The 17685-nt window shown below is 44.3% G+C and overlaps 1 protein-coding gene across 1 annotated transcript in view; it reads left to right on the forward strand.

Annotated features, from left to right (window-relative positions):
• LOC110988479 (uncharacterized) overlaps nucleotides 1-17685 on the forward strand; it is an 85567-nt gene that overhangs the window by 35369 nt on the left and 32513 nt on the right. Inside the window, exons 19-29 of the mRNA XM_087137810.1 lie at nucleotides 5365-5610; nucleotides 9044-9295; nucleotides 10418-10678; nucleotides 10817-11077; nucleotides 11493-11753; nucleotides 12224-12478; nucleotides 13379-13498; nucleotides 14543-14665; nucleotides 15026-15148; nucleotides 16172-16294; nucleotides 17128-17250. Of these exons, the coding sequence (XP_086993936.1) occupies nucleotides 5365-5610; nucleotides 9044-9295; nucleotides 10418-10678; nucleotides 10817-11077; nucleotides 11493-11753; nucleotides 12224-12478; nucleotides 13379-13498; nucleotides 14543-14665; nucleotides 15026-15148; nucleotides 16172-16294; nucleotides 17128-17250 (2148 nt within the window). The remainder of the gene's footprint in view (nucleotides 1-5364; nucleotides 5611-9043; nucleotides 9296-10417; nucleotides 10679-10816; nucleotides 11078-11492; nucleotides 11754-12223; nucleotides 12479-13378; nucleotides 13499-14542; nucleotides 14666-15025; nucleotides 15149-16171; nucleotides 16295-17127; nucleotides 17251-17685) is intronic.

Consider the following 17685-nt stretch of genomic DNA (forward strand, 5'->3'; position numbering starts at 1 on the left):
CCACCCACCTTCTCACCACCGAGCCAAACCTGCTGGTCTTCCACCTTCGTCTTCTATGCCTACTGCCGGTGCCCCGACCGGCGGCGGCGGCGCAGCTAAGCAGTCCAGGGGCCCGAGGTGGCGGGCACCAAGGCTACACTTATTCATCGGGTTGAGTGGATTTTCCATATCAATGCCTTTGATAACTATTGTTGGGAGTAGTGAGCCGTCCCTTCCTTTTATGCTGCGGGCATTCCTACCTACCGCATCCCCGAACGGGCCTACCGACCGATGGCTCAGGGGGCCTGCAGGGTGATGGTCTGCCATCTGCCCCGGACCTTTCACCGGCCCCTGCTCGCTGGGCAACATCCGCTTGGAGGTCAGGCCAGTCAATTCCCTCCAGGCGGACAGCAGACTCCACAGCGGGATCACCACGCTCCACCGCTTCAGTCACGGGTTAGCCTACAACCCTGCATGCTCTCCAGCTTCCTGTTGCCTTGGACGATGGTGCCCCTTCTGGACTGTTACATCATGGGGGTTTCCGTCCGCCACAGGTCATCCGCAGCTCCAACCCGCTGGTGGATTCCAGTCATGAGCTTACTGATCTTTATGTCGGATGTTTTTCGCAAGAGATGACTGCCCTTTCGGAGATCCTTGCCCGGCCTCCAGTCCCCCCGCTTCGACGAAGTCCAATAAGCACAAGGCCAAGTCATCCTCCTCAGCTTCTTCCTCGTCCAAGGCCAAGAAGAGATGCCATTCCAAGCCGGATCCGCCTCCTTGGATGTTGACTCTCCAGTCTCTTTTGGAGGCCTTCTTGTCACTCGCCCGCAAGATAGACTCTGAGCCTTAGCCGGTGGCAACGGCACCTGATCCGGATCCTCTCCCAGCCGTTCCGCCTGCTACTCACGGGCCTCCTTCTGAGTCTGGGCAACTTCTGTCCGTCCAGATCTGTCTCCCCAACAAGTTGCGGCGCCAGATCAAGCCTCAACTCAAGGCGATCAGCCTCCCTCCGAACTTGGCCTTTAACCTTACTCTTCTGAGGATGATGACATCATCTTGGGGCCTGGTCTGACTCAATCGGAAGGCCGCTTCCGTCTCCTTTAATGCAACATGATCCATGTTCAGGGGCTCCTGTTATCAGATCCTGCACAGACAGAATATGAAATTGCTTCATTCGAACGCCACCCTTCACGCTTTGAGTCAGCTGAGCCCGTCTTCCCAGAGATTCCATTGGACCGTTCTTGTGTGGAAATGATGAATGCCCTGGCGAAGGATAAATGCTGGCGCACATTCCTGTCCAGAGCTTCATCTTATTACCGGTTTCCTCGGGAGGATGTCTCTCACTTCAGTCAACCCCAAATATTCCTGACGCTGCCAGAGACAAGATCTTGTTTGAGTCCGGCATGGCAAAAACCTTCCTGGATATGGACAAAGCTACCCTGGACTTGTCCCTCCGGCGCGTTGATATGGCGTCCTGCTTTGGCCTCCCATGTTCGGCCTTTCTTCTCCTTCTATAGGAGTATATTGCTTGGGCCTGTGAAGAAGACTCTCCTATCTCTCCAGACTTTGCAGCCCTAGCTTAGTGAACCTGCATCTCCATCTCACAGTCAGCCTCCGCCACGGCCAAGAAGACGAGCGAACCAGGCACCACCGACTGCTCGCCCCTTTAGCCGTCCACGCCGGGTGGCTACTCGGTCATCGGCCCCGCAGCGAGCTCCTCCTACATTGGCTTCCAGAAGCTTTTAGCCGTGCCCGGCTGTGGTTCTTTATGCCATGCCCCCGGTCCCCCCGGGGACGGCGTCGATGACCACTTCCATTTGCCTTTGGCGGCTGCCAATCCAGAACCTGTTGGCGCCGCCTGGGCAACTTCATCTGGTTCTGGTGTGAAATCACAGCAGACAGCTGGGTCCTCTCCACCATGGCTCATGGCTACTCCCTTGAGTTCTCGAGCTCCCTGCCATCCGGGATCACCTTCTGCTCCACTCCTCCTCCATGCGACAAGCGCCTGGCTCTGGAGGAGGAGATTGCAGCATTGTTACGCAATCAAGCCATCACACCAGTGCATCCAAACCAGCTATCCACCAGCTTCCTTTCGTCCTTTTTCCTCGCACCCAAAAAAGACCCAGAAAATGGTGACAAATAATCAACCAGAAACCACTTAACACGCTCATCAGGCAAAGGCAGTTTCGAATGGAGACTCTGAGCGTGGTCCTACCCTCTCTACCTGTTCCGTGCTGGGCCACCTCAATACATCTACGGGATGCGTATCTTCATATCCCAATACACAAGCAACACCGCAAGTACCTCGGCTTCGAGTACTGCGACCGGACCTTTCAGTTTTGGACCCTTTCTTTCTGTTTCTCAACATCACCAAGGGTCTTCACCAAGATCATCAAGACTCTTGCCGCCTACTTACAACAGTGCGACATCCTTATTTTTTAATATCTAGACGACTTGTTGATCGTCGGCCGCTGCCCCGACGAAGCAAGTTCTGCCACTTCTCTCACCCTTGATGTCACGACATGCCTAGGGTTCCTCATCAATTATGACAAGTCGGCCCTCGATCCATCACAATGGCTGACCTACCTGAGGGCACCTCTCGATATCCTCAAAGGTGTTGCCACTCCGTCATCGGAATGCATCCTCAATCTGCAACAATACGCCCTTTTGTTCCTGTGCTCTAAGGCTCTTCCGGCGCTGGTCTGGCTTTGCCTTCTCAGATTTATCGCCAGCCTTGTCGACGTTGTTCCTTGGTGTCAACTGCAGATGCGGCCACTTCAACTTCATCTCCTGTTTCGATATCACCCTAAGAGTGATCCGATTTTTACCTTGGTTCCTCTTCTACCAGATGTTTGCAACAACGTCTGACGGTGGACCTTCAGCGAGCACCTGTCGGTGACAATACCCATTGTTCCTCGGAAGCTGAACATCACAATGACAACAGATGCGTCGCTATTTGGATGGGGGGCCTCCCTTCCTCCGCTTCATGCGTCCGGAGTTTGGGACTCTTCCTTCTGCACCAAACACATCAACCTGCTTGAACTTCGGGCAGTATTCAACACCTTTTGCCTCTTCCAGCGGCACTTAGTGGGTCTCTCAGTTTGAATCCAGAGCGACAACTCCACAGTGGTAGCGTACATAAACCGCCAAGGTGGTACACGCTCCCCCAGCTATGCGTCCTTACATGGCAGATCTTCATGTGGGTGATTGATCACAGGATCATTCTCCAGGCTGTTCACATACTGGGAATGTCCAACAACATAGCAGACGCTCTCTCTCGGGGTGCTGTCCACCCTAGGGAGGGGACTCTACATCCGAGCGTGGTCACCAAATCTTCGCAGAGATCGAGCGCCCCCACGTCGACCTCTCGCATTGGCCGACAATACCCATCTTCCGATGTTTTGCTTCAGGTTTCCACACCCAAGAGCTTGGGTGACGGATGCTCTTGAGGTGAATTGGTCCAGCCTTTTGGCGTGCGCCTTTCCTCCAGTATCCCTCATTCCCTGAGTCTTATCCAAGATAGAACAAGAACCATGCCAGATTCCCCTCATTGCCCTATTCTGGCCTCGACAACCATGGTTCTCGAGACTCACAAGGCTTCTGGTTTCTCCAACCGAAGCTTCTGTAAGCTCAGTTGTGGACTTTTTCATGTATCTCTTTTATTTGGGCCTCCAGACTGCTACTATCCGCAACTACCAGTTGGCCTTGGCAGCTGTTCATTCGGGGTTCAGTGATGGATCAACAATTTCTGATAACACTGCCATCCACCATCTACTTCGGGGAATGTTTGTCAAGCATCCTCACATCAAATGCCTTGTTCTTTCTTGGGACCTTGGCAATATCTTGCGCATTCTCACTGGTCCCCCCTTCGAACCGCAGTCCGATGCACCTGATCTCCATCTTAGCATCAAGCTGGCGTTCCCCCTGGTGATTGTTACCTCCAGACACAGCACTGAACTGCATGCCCTGTCAACTGCTGAAGGTCACATACGCTGGGAGCCACACGGAGTTCGTCTCATCCCAGCCATTGAATTCCTGACAAAGAAGCAGACGCCTGTCTTCTGGCCTACGGACATTTTCGTCCCTGACATAACCTCTCTTTCGGCAGATACATGTAGCTCCGACAAGAAATGGTGTCCGGTTCATACCCTCGAATGGTACCTTGCGTGGACCAAGCATTGCTGTGAGACTGGTTTCAGACTTTTCATCACAACCACTTAATCCTTTCATCCAGCAGGGAAGGACACCATAGCTTGTTGGACAGTCTCCGCCATCATCTTTGCGAATCAAGACTGGCCCACTTGACATGACGAGATGACTCGATCTCACACCAGAGCCTGTGATGTTGGAGCCGCCTCTGCATCCTGGTCGTTCTTCAGAGGTGTCTCCTTGGCAGACATTTGCCAGGCGGCTTGTTGGAAATCTCCTTCCACCTTTACCGAGTACTACCTGAAGGGTGTCCTGCGGAGTGAGAAGACTCACGGTGCAGCAATCCTACGCTCAGCGATTGGGACAGCATCCAGCGCTGTCCCTCACCGACCAAAGAATTTCTCATCATAGATGCTATTCCTTTGCTCTAGAATAGTGAGTATTCGCTTGAGTAGCGCCCCCCTATGTTCTCTTGTAATTACTCTCCCGTCACCGACCCTCCTCCATGGTATGGTGCTACTCTGCATATTTAGGCTGGACAGGGGTTGGTGAACGCAAGAGACTCCTCCCCACATAAGTGTGGGTCGGGTCTCCTCGTGATACATACCTCTGTCCAGCCCCACTTTGGCTCCTGGGAACTTCTCTGCTTCGAAATGAAGGACGGATATGGCGGCGGGACCGCATTGCATTGTGGTGGGTCGGTCAGGGGGCAGCATGCCTAATCAAGTCTTTTCAGCGAATTGTAATAGGCACATAGGAAATTTGCATATGTAGGCTGGACAGGGGTAAGTATCACTAGGAGACCCGACCCACACTTATACGGGGGAGGATTTTCTGAAGAATTTAAGAATATTTGTTTGGGGTATTCCTTTTCAACGAATTGATTTTATTTTTTAATTTCATATTGATTTCAAGGTCACATTGATGTATTGATTTTACTGAATTTTGATATTGATCTAAAGGTCAGATTAATACTGTCCATATCTCTCCTAATGTTATTCAGAACCTAGAAATGTGATGTTAGACAAGTCAAGTAAGAAAAATATTTGAGGTGCAGTTTATTGTATGTGTAATCACACGTTGTTGAAATCCCTCTTAATGTTCATATTAGCAACTCTGGAAAAACATTTAGTTTGTTGCTCTCTTAGTAGACAAGAAAGAGGCCTATGAATTGTATTTTTATTTTTCATAAATAAAGATGGCATTGTTCTTCCTTTGTTTTTAACCACCACACAGCGGACACTACACCACCTATAATTACATGTCCAAGTAGCATAGTACGGACAGCAACTAACAATGTGGTGACATGGTCACCTGCAACTGCCACTGACAGTGGGCAACCGGGGGTAACAGTCACACAAAGCGGGGGACCGGCCTCAGGAACTACATTCGCAGCTGGCACAACTACACAAATACAGTACACGGCAACTGATGCGGCAGGAAATACAGCAACTTGCACATTCAATGTAGTGATTCAGCAAGGTAAGTGCATTCTCTGGGAAAGCCATATTATAAAAAAAAAAGTAATAAGATCAGTGTCAGAGTCAAGGCTCTTTCAATTATTACCTTTTTCAAATATTAACTGGTTAAAGAGGGAATCTATGTGAATGTATTTGAAAAGAATTTAGCTGAGTACTCTTCGAGTACATATACGTACCTTTCTCCTTTAAACTATATTTTACAAAAGTCGGAGTATCAGAAGTCTTAAAAACGTTTTTGTAAATTGATTTGTAATTGCCATTGGTCCCTATACTCGCTAGCTTATATTCCTTCCTAATTCAACATTTGGCCTAGAACTCTGTACTGGTACTTGAAAAGTACTTGCCTATAGTAAGATGAATCTGTTGATCAGAGATTCACAGGGGACGCAGAGAGGGTGCAAAACAATTAATGTGTACCGCGCCTCCACCATGTGTCCCCCACCCAGCAAATGTCTCTGTACCACCCTGGGGGGTGCCCCCCATTTAAAATTTTGAGATGTACTCAAGTTTTGTACAAGATAAAGTACAGTTGAACCCAATGCCACCTCTAAAAACGTGTGGGCACCTTCAAATGACCCTTATCCGTCAGAAATTCACCCCAGTCACACCACTGTCCTTGAGCTTGCATGGTTCTTGATAATTTCTGTTTGGCTGTCAAAGAGGGAAGCCAGCCCAGGTACATGTAAACATTGAATATGTCTTTTAAAAGAAAAGAGACTCCCAGTAACCTGTTTTGGAAGATGTATACCCAACTCCAGCTAAAAGGTGATGTAAGAGACTTTGGAGTTGGCAGTGTTGTAACGAGTCACTAAATTTGGTGACTTGAGTTGAGTCAAGTCATCTTAACATTGTGACTCGAGTTGAGTCAATTGCCAGTCAGGACTCAAGTCGCACCAAGTCGCCAAAGGTTGTGACTTGAGTCATTACAACTCTTAGATTGGTCAGTTGATTTTTTCAGGCCTCGACCTTTACAGCAAGAATGAGCTATCATTGTCATGATGACGAAAATTTACTGGTTGAAGTGCCGTCTAAGAAAAATCTTATCCTATAGATGGATAAGTTGGCAAGCATGCTCTATACAGTGTAATCTGCCATATATGCATGTACATGTAGCTTAGGTTTTCATCACTGCACTTAATAGTTTTCCCCAATCACAGCAAAACCATGAAGAACGGATCAGAGGTACTGAAAAATCCAACTACAGACCATTCGTGCTATGCATGCATTACACATGTACACATGTTTCTTGGAACAGGTCTGCAGTCAGTGCTCCAGCTACATGCTGGCATTATTGTGGCATAGGTGGATGTAGGCATCTTTGGTGGTGCAAAAAAAAGGACTTCAAGCATTGCGTACAGTGGCACCTCATTCATCGCAGCAATTTCAATATTTACATTAACATGCATAGTAATACATAGTTATTTAATTGGAGCATGAATGGCGTTAATTTTATTAAACGTTTCATCAAATTAAGATTTCATTAATTGCACACTTAATTCATTTCACCTAGGATTATGGTCAAAGGTACCAAAAACGGTGAAATGTATCCAAAAATAATGATCAAATGATCCAATAAATCTTTCTGAAATTTACTGTCTGCTTTCTTCAATGAGAAGATTTAAAATAAATCATCCAGGTTTCCATCAAGAAAGTCTGCCCATGCTGTCTTTCCATAAGATTTGCACCTTTAGGTACATAATTTACTCTAAGAAAATTAAGACAAAAAGATTTATAACAGGTGGTTACTCAGCACCTAGGTTGACCAACACTCGTGCTACATGTAGAAAGATTTTGGCTCTTGACTTCTTAAGTCAAGTCAGATGTAAAAGCAGAGTGAGAATAAGAGAAGGTGTTTTCTGCTCAAAAGCTAGTGGACAAGTATCTCAAGCAGTGGTGGCTGCAACAGGCATATTTCTGTAGGGGTGCAGTGCAGCTCAGTGGAATTTGCACAGTACATTGAAATGCGCTAATGAATGCAGCAGTATAAGCAACAAGCAAGAGCTGGGTGTGGCTGTTAAAAGTTTCTTCAAAATGTTTTCTGACTCCCTTAGGGCCATATTTATGCTTAGTGAAGAATGCCTATGCTTATGTGTAGCCTACATGTAACATAGTACCTATAAGAAAATATTCCTGTGACTTGTCTAAAATGACTGGTCACAAATGACATTGGAAGCAGTAGCAAGAAAAAAAGACATAACGGCGACAACGAACGACAATGATATGGATGACAATCGCAACATTTGTACCAAGTGGCTTGTAAAGTAGGCTGCTCTTGTGTGTTTATATCCATGATTAATTAGACAATAACCTACCCTGATATGTTCCCCCCCAAAAAAAATCCTCAAAACCTGTTTCATTAATATAACAGGAAAGACCACTTTTTTGGTCTGACAAGAATGGGGGGAAACGCTGGATGTCTCCTGTTTAAGATGTGCTTAAGATGACCTTGCACATCATGTGAAGTGGTCATGTTTTGTACCTCAGACGTCAGACATACAGTACACGTACATCTATCTGTGGGCAAGTCCCAGAAGGTTACCAGCATTTCCATTCTGATTCATTTTATGGAAAACATTCACACAGTGTGAACATGCCTAAAGTATCACTTATATTTATGTATGGCATTTGTTACATGCAGGGAATAATATTGAAGCCTTCACCTTGAGGTTGCTACCTCAGATTGTCATATATTTATTGATTGATATTAGGGCTGTTCCAAATATTCAGAATAATTGAATATTAAATTGATTATCTAGGGGCCATGTGGCAAAGTGGTTAGGGTTTGTGGCTTCCAAATATAGCGTTGGAGGTTCGAATCCAGCTGCTGGCAGTATGTTGTAGCCCTTGGCAAGCCTCTTCACTCCTGCTTGCCTCTCTCCACCCAGGAGTATAAATGGGTACCAACAATGGCTGAGGAAGCAACCTGCAATGGACTGGCATCCCATCCAGGGGGAATAGAAATATTCTCAGTTGTTTCATGCCAAGAAAACTGGAGATAAACACTGGCCCGATGAGCCAATTTGGTTCAGACCAGACTTGCTTTTGATGGATTATTAAATTGTGAAATATTCATTTTCAATATCAAATATCAAGAAATGAGAATCAACAACATGAAAAGGAAAAATATCGCATCGATTTGTTACTAAAAGGCAACTAATGCAAGTGCCCAATAATTGGGCCCAAAAATTATGTTCCGTTTTAGTTGATTTGGACATTTGTGTTGAAGTGTGATCTTACCGGAACTTGTCGGAACCAAATACCAGTTGGACTCCCAACATCCATTCCCATTTCACTAAGGAACTAACCTTTGTCCTGAAATTAAAGAGGTAGACCACCAGGAAAATGTGTACATGTATACATGTAGTCTGTATCTGCTTTGTTCAATGATTTTGAATGTATTTGACTGAGGTCCACTGTTACGTGTTTCATCACAGAAACTACCCCCCCTACGATTAACTGTGTTGCCTTGGGCGAAATAGCCGTCACCGCTGCCGATGCCAGTGGATCAACAGTTACCTGGCCCACGCCTACTGCATCTGACGCCAGTGGCATTGCCTCTGTTCTGCCGTTCCCTGAAACTCAAAGCAGCTCAGGAAGTTTTTTTCCATTCGGACCATACGCCATCACATACAGAGCTCTTGACAATGCGGGCAATGCTGCAACTTGTGATGTAACTTTTTCTGTCGGTGAGTTCTGATATCATTAGTTACCAGTGGTGTCCGTTTTGTAAGTGACTTTGTCACAAAGGCCGATGCGCCATGATTTGCAGGCTCCCATTAGACAATCGCTGAAGTAGAGTGTTAACTTCCAGTTCCATGTAAATGGCGATCAATGCATGTAACCCTATATGCTCTGCGTGTGCAGTGGGCATGGTTTAAACTGAAGTGACTTCACACTTACGAACCGGATATTCGGTGGGATGGGGGACATGTTGCCTATTCTGTTCTTCGATAAAAAGAAAGTGCATTTTTCAACATGATACTACAACCTCTCTTTAGGGGGTTGAGGATTTTGTCATGGATAAAAAAAAGAGTTGACAGCTGTTTTAAGAAAAAATCCCATTTTGTCACCCCCCTTCCTGGATCTCAGACTGGCATGATTAAAATGGCGGCAGAATGATTTCCAAAGTTGGGGGCCATTTCTGAGACATTCAGGCATCAGCCATTGAAGACCTGCTAAAAATAGGGAGACATTACCCCCAAGTCCCCAAAAAGGGGGTGGGGCTTTGTGACACTACTGATTTGTTATCACCGCAAAATCCAGTTGAAAGCATATTTAAGATTAAACTACCATGGACAGTAATGATCTCAGTTAGTTCTTGAAGAGTTTGTGAACCATTTTGGGGTTCTTTCCTATGTGGAGTCCCTAAAATGCGTCATGGATGTCTTGCCACTTTGTCCAGCCTGAGGTTTTATGGAAATGGTTAGACACAAAGAAGACAAACAGATTGCCGTCAGTTCCTGTTCCCTCCAGATGCATTGAAATTTCAATTCTGTTTCCTGGTGAAGCACTTACATGTACTTTCCAAGTGGCTCAGAAAAAGAGACAGACAAGAAATGAAACAAAACAAAAAAACACAGCTATTTGTAGCCACTTCAGTGTGGATTACATTTTCAGTTGACTCTCAAAATTTTGCTCAGCTTAATCATTCATACTCAGCTTGTCTGTATTTTACTTGAGAACTTGGGGTGATCCAGGGAACAAAAAAAATACATGTAGTTTGAACATTTGTTCAGTTTTCAAACACCGAGCCAGGTTGGAATGTGGGAATGACAATTTTGCTTTTTTTTCTTTTTAAATTGTCATAGTTGATAGGGTGCCTCCAGTTTTTAATTGTCCATCCACCTTGATGAGGGAGATACCTGTTGGAAGCAACCAAGTCGTTATCAATTTTCCCGCCCCAACGGCCACGGACAATTCAGGAGCGGTTCCTTCGGTGAGACTGCAGGATGGCAGCCAAGGGCCTGGCCAGTCCTATGGCCCAGGAACAATAACTGTAACCTACGTGGCTACTGATGGCAACGGCAATTCAGCCATTTGCACTTTCAATGTTGTGATCTCCGCAGCAGGTGGGTGATGCAAGTTGTTCCACTAACAGGCTGGGTGTAGCCTGTGCTTGACACCACTTGAAAGTTCCTTGCATAAATATCTTGAGCCGGTAATATATTGATAAAAATATCTTTTTACTGCACAATTTTGATTTCTAGTTGACACAGTACCTCCTGTGCTCACCTCATGCCCAACCACCATGTTGCGCGCCGTAGAACTTGGTACTGGAGACACGGTCCAAGTTAACTGGAGTGCTCCGACAGCTACTGACAACTCCAACTTGGACGTCAATGTCCAACTTATACGTGGCCAAACACCAAACAGCGTTTTCAGTGCAGGGGTATACGACATTGCCTACAGACTGTCTGACACTTCTGGAAATTTTGTGGACTGTGAATTCTGCATTGTCGTCACCACAGGTATGGGAGCTTCTCTTGATACTACTGACCCCCCACCCCCCTAGAAATATGTAAATAACTGTTCTGTGAATCATAATCTGTCAGTTTTGACCAGTATTTGGGCTACATATGACATTCACATACCCGTGGGTGAAAAAATCACCACCCCCATTGGCATCATCCTGTAGATGTGCAACAAATTGGCAAATATGGATATTTATTAGGATGTTTTCCATCAGTGGGTTTTGTAAATTTTGCGGAATTATTTTATCCTCACATCATCTGTGATTCCTAACGTAAAATGTTGGTTGAAGGAAATTGTGGCAGTGGGAAATGTGTGTGGACCACTTCTGCATACCCTTTTTTTGTTTTGTACACATACTTTGGTATTTTATGTGCTAACAGACAACTGTTTACCGCTGAAAACTTTTTACAGCTGATTCACTTAGCCCAACAATAACTTGCCCGGCTGACATTGTCCGCACCGTGGAGCTTGGAACTGCTACAGGAGATATTGTCTCGTGGTCGCCAGTGGTTGCGACAGATTCCTCTGGTGGGCCAGTTGAAGTTGTCCTCCAGACAGACCGACCCTCGGGTTCCTTTTTCCCAGTGGGGCAACCTAACTCCGTGAGTTACCAAGCCATCGATTTGAGCGGCAACTCTGTCTCTTGTTCCTTCACCGTCACAGTCAATTTAGGTGAGTACTTGGACCAGAATTTGCTATGCACTTTTCCTACTCTGTACTGTATTTCAGGCATGAAAGTAACTTCCTGTAAAAGCCATTTATTAATTTCAACATCTCATTATCCAAGACTTGTCTTTCTTGGACTGACCATTGACTATTGTGTGAAATTCTCACCCCCTCTCCTGCTTTTTTTGGCAAGCACCGTTCAAATGACTCTGGTAAACCAGTATTTGCAGCATTAGACTATACATCAGAAGTTTGCCACTGTTTCCAATTTGGCCACCAAATTTTTCAGCCCAAAAATAACACCATCAGCAAGTGTTTAACATGGCCAACTTATGAATGTAGCTCATGCTCTTTGTGACTTAAAGACTGGCTGGCTTGTGGTTGGCCACTGATAGACCAGCAATGAGTCGAGGACAACCTTGTTCTGTTCTTGGCTCACTTGGCCCTCAATGTCCGGATTGCTTTTTCTCTTCCAGAGGACACAACGCCTCCTGTTTTCACGTTCTGCCCCGGCAACATCCTTTACTCAACGCTGACAATTCCTGCTGGGGGAATACAGGTCACTTGGGCACAGCCACAATTCTATGATGCCTCAGGCTCGGCAAGGATCACCTCCCAGGTCCCAGCCCCGGGCACAGCATTCACACAACCCTTCACCCAGGTGACCTACACTGTTGAAGACAATGGGGGACGCAGTGCTGTATGCACTTTCCAGGTCACCCTCCTCGTTCGTAAGTCGTCATCTGCTGTTGCCCTTCATTTATGAGCATTTGCGAATGACATTTCTCAGTTTTTTATCACTAAAAGCTCACCCCTCACCTTTCTTGTTTCACCGGGTGGTCAGGTCATTGGGCCATGAAATTTACAGATCTGAGGTACATGTACGTGTGCTAAAAATGCTGGAAAGATATCACTGTCCTTTTGATGTTTGGATGAAGTAAAACACGTATGATAGTTACTCATCCAATTTCTTCAGATCTGTTCCCCAGAGGGGCTCTGGGAGCACGTGGATTTCCCCTAACACAGTATCTTTTGTTGACCAATCAATTCACAAAGAGGAGTCACACGATTCAAAATGGGAGCCTCCATAGAAGGAAATTCCAAATAGATGAATTTCCCCGAGTAGAATTCAGATAATCTTTATCATATTCATGCATATTTGTGTCATAACCTCTGACATTCCTTGTCTTTGCAATTAATATTCGGTCAATGTTCAATGAAGCTGATCAGCAACACAATCTTCCTGACATAAAGAAAATTATAAAACCCAATTTGCAAGTCGACAGCTGCCATATAGCAGGTTACCATGTGACTGATCATCATGTGAGTGATAATAGAATGAAACAGAGCATGTGTACAGGTGAGGTTTTAGTTTACCACAAAAAGTGAAAAAAAAAAGTTCTGGCAATCCAGTGAATGGTAATAATGGAAGGCGTAACACGTCTCATAGCACAACAAACTAATTTCATGCTGGAGGTTCAGTCATGACTTGCAATGAAAAGTGTAGACACATCCACCATGTCATGTACATGTATTTGATTTCCTGATTTCTTGTCTTCTGTCACGCTCCTGGTTAGGAGAAATATTGGGATCACTGTATAATGGGATATTTCTTTATTCTTTCTGTGCAGAAAACCCGTGCACCGTTTCGCCATGTCAAAATGGAGGGAACTGTGTACCTACTGGCCAAGGCACTAATGAGTACAATTGTGTGTGCCCGCCATGTTTCAGCGGCCCAACATGTGCCCTCAGTAAGTATGCATGGTGCAAAGGCAGAGTGGACCATTTTCAGCAATCAGTAAAATCAGCCAATCAAAATAGTAGTAAAAAGTATATTTGACTTAAAGAAAGTGGCACAAAAAAAAAAGATTTGTCAAGTCACAAATCTTTGCAAACTTTGTTGAATGCCCCCATTGTGTCCTTACATGTAGGCCAGTCTTGGAATGGGTGCAAACAGGTGCGTTGCTAGGATTTACAGATTCATATTAAGAACCATGGCTTCAATGGCAGGGAGGTATAAATGGCTAACTGAGAATCTTGCCCAAGTGCTATTTAGGGACTGTGTCATGCTGGGGGAGGGGTGTTGCATTCATCAACATTTGACACAACATGGTAAATTTTGATGCGAGTCTCAATAAGACCCAAAAATCTGGTTCATTTTCTTGAAATATTGACACTTGGCAGAGCTGAAACTTCAACAGCTTGGTCATTCTTCAGATTTGTGACACCCACTTGATTTTCAAGCCATGAAAACAGAAAAATCTAGCAGTTTACAGTACACTAGTGCAGTGTACATGTACTCTTATGCTTTTGTAAGTTCTTGGTCATGGCTCTTGTGTGTTCTTTTATTTGCATCTGTCATGTCATATGTCACCCTTTGGCCTATGTAGTCACATTATTGTAATGTTGATATGAAAAAAAAATCACAGGAAAGGAGACTTATTATTAGTATTGACAAGAGAGTATCATATTAATTTGGAACCAGTTGTATATAAACAAAAGTTTGGCGTTGAATGCCTTGCTAATCTGCAGGATTTGATGATCAATGGCCAGCAGTGTGTTGAAAATCTTTGCAAAATTCTGAAACAAAAAACTTGAGTATCAGGAGATGATTAGGTCTGTGCCACTATTTGATTTGATTTATTGTTTTTTTATTTTATTGTATTTCATTTTTTAATTTTCGATTTTTGTTTCATTTTTTGGATTTTTAAAAAAAATTTTTAAATTTCATTTTCATTCTCAATCATGGAATATGTTGATGTGTAATTTCCTTTTGTGTTCGGATTCTTGTGCAGGTGTGAATGCTTGTCAAAATAACATGTGTGCTTCGGGCAGTCAGTGTGTTCCTGTGGTGGGCTCTTGTGTTGAGTACACCTGCCAGTGTAACTCTTGCTCCTACGGCCGTTTCTGTGATCAACGTAAGTCTATAGCTTGAAGTCGGACGATAGAAAGTTGGAAGATGTGCCAATTTTTTTTTTCATCTGGCATGAAAAATCCAGTAGTAGTCACTGGCTACGCTACCTGCTGCTGTGTCAGATTTGAGCCAGCCAGCTGATCCTGACAAGCTCAGTGGCCAAGTGATCAAGAGATGTTTTGTATTAATGTATGTATGGAGTTGTGGAATTAAGTCCTATTCAAACAAGCTGGGAAATTTTCACGAGCCCTTATATAGAAGATTGCACGAAGCACTCTTCACATTATTCATTTTGATTTTAAAGTGGTTATTTTAATCGTTTGTTTTAGCTTACATGATTATTTCATAATTTTTCATGCAACAGAGGTCGATGGCTGCGCTAATCACAAGTGTGAGAACGGTGGGCTGTGTAATACTTTTGGTAACAGCTGCCTTCAATTCTCCTGTGCCTGTTCTGGGTGCTTCCAGGGACCAACCTGCAATGAACGTAAGATTCTGTTTACAATTTATGTCATTAGGCCAGTTCGTTTTTTCCAACAGTGCATGTAAGAAATGAAGCATGTCACCGATTTGGTCCAATCTTGTCCAATTCTTTCTCTTTATCTCTTTTAAGTCATTTGAAAACATAAATGGGCATGTGTAAGATCAGCCTTTTTAGCATGCGTTGATGCTGTCTCAAATGCCGTGTGACAAGAAAATCCTGAATATGTGCCAATGTGCTGGGATTAAACCTGTTATTCCTGTCTTCTGATCTCCAGTTTATGAATGGTGAGGTGTCTGCTTAGCTCAAAGGGAATGCCTGCCTTCAAATCCCAGATCTGTTCCAGCCAGGGAACAGTGTCATCATGAAAACTTGTGGAAAATTTTTAATGTCGGCATTGGGTGGAAGTCTTTTTCTCATGAGAAGAAATTCAAAAATAGCTCATAAGGCCACAAAAAAAGGCTCTGGTTTCTGGTCAGGAGCTGGCTCCAAAAGTAGTGCAGTGACACAGCTTCTTTTTTTCCCTCTATTTTTTTTTCTGGAAATGATGTATGTACATTTGTAACACCGGCCTCTACCAACACTAAAATAGACTGACCCCTGCACTTTTTACTGTTTAAAAGCATTTTCAGCTTGTACATGTACACAGGACATAAGACCAGCTCGTTTGGCTTGTAATTTCCAGATGTAAATGTATAATACAGAAAGAAATGACGTCATCTGAAAAAGAGTGCCCAACTAAATTTATGGGGAATGAGAGGGACTCCTTTACTGTACATATTATTCAACTGTATCCATCAAAAACATGTTAAAATTATGTAGTAGCAGGATTCCAGTCGATAAAGTAAGTTTGGCAGCTTTTTGACATGGCTTTTTACCAATAAAAAGTTTTTTATTTTGCCAAGACACAGGTCTACGACGACGCGCATGCTGACCAGAAACTGAAGACTTTTTTGGGGGGGGGGCCTAAGCTGAAAGGGCATGTATCGATTTTCTGAATGTTTTTTTTTTATTAATTTTTTGCTACAGTTTTCAACCCTTGCAATCCGTCACCCTGTCAGAACAATGGTGTCTGCAGCGCCATCCAGAACTCTTGCACTGCCTACACCTGCCGATGCACTGGCTGCTTCACTGGCTATAACTGTCAGATAGGTAAAGCCACCAAAGGAAGCACAGGTTCTGGTCTTCCAGCTTCCATGGGTCAGATGTGAGAAACAACCCAGGGGCTTTGTCTTTATGTCTGTGTATTTGGGCAGTGTTTGCGATGATTGGGAGTCAGGGGCGGATCCAGAACCTTTCTGGGGGGGGGAGATCTGGTTTTGGGGCCAACAACTTTGGAAATTGCTTCATGTAAATTTTTATGGCCTGTCTGAGGGTAAAGGCTACATTTTTGGACTTATTGCAACTTTTTCGAAGGAAGGGAAATGTAACAGATCCCTCAAAATTTGTCTTTTATGTCATTTTCCCCAAATATATATATATATGTATATATACATACATGTATATATACATTTTATTATTTTGGTTCTTTTTGTGGGGGGGATATGGTCCCCATGCCATGGTCCCCCTCCTTTTGTCGGACGTGGTGGTGGTGGATGTCAGTGGTGCTGATGGCTATTAGGATGGTGGTGATACTTGATGAGATATGAAGGTTTTCGTGGGGAAAGTGGCAAATCAAGTAATAGGTTTGTGATAGCACCATGTGAAATATCTTTTCGCAAGTATATGTGGTTCTGACCTATCCACCCAAAGCTGAAGTGCACCCCCAACTGTGAAAAGAAAGACAGGTGGTTACAAGCAGGTTCATGCTAAGACGGTACATGCATCAAATGCACATATACTTGCGTGCCTCATGGTGTGCCTGTGCGGTGAGTACCAAAACAAACACGCCCTCTTTTGTTCCGCTTGGAGTGGGTTACTTAAGATGGTGATATTATTTTCAGTGATGATGGGGATGATCACCACGTGATTCCTTTTACTTGCAGCTATTCCTGACCCGTGCCTTCAGAATCCCTGCCAGAATAACGGAATCTGTCGACGGAGGGAGAACACCTGTTTTGACTATGTGTGTGAATGCAGCGCTGGATTTGCAGGACTGCGGTGTGACCGTAATTATTACATTCTTTTTATTTAGTTTTTTTGTGTCGGGGTCAGCCATGTGAAAAACAGGAAAATGATTTATCCTCTATCAGCGAGATTAGAATTGGCCTGCACCACAGCAGTTTCTGTGTGATATATTCTTGAAGAACGGGTTGGCTCACTGCTAAAAGGTCATTTTAGCAAAAATGTAGTTTTTGAAAATACTCTTAGGGCCTTACTCTGAGCATGAAAGAAATATTTTATTGAAACAGACTACCATTTTGATGTTTATTTATACAACTGGTTTTGAGGGCCAAAATGTTTAAATTTCAACCAATTTTCTTGCCAAAATTCATTTGCAAAACAATATTTTTCACCAAGGACCTTTTAGTGCAAGTTTTCAATAAGGACCTTTTAGCACTAACACAACAAATTGCTCTCGTGATGTTTCTTAAGGTGTGTAG

Source organism: Acanthaster planci, linkage group LG06 (assembly GCF_054643075.1).
Source record: "Acanthaster planci isolate LZ-2023a linkage group LG06, COTS_SCS, whole genome shotgun sequence".
Lineage (NCBI taxonomy): Eukaryota > Metazoa > Echinodermata > Asteroidea > Valvatida > Acanthasteridae > Acanthaster > Acanthaster planci.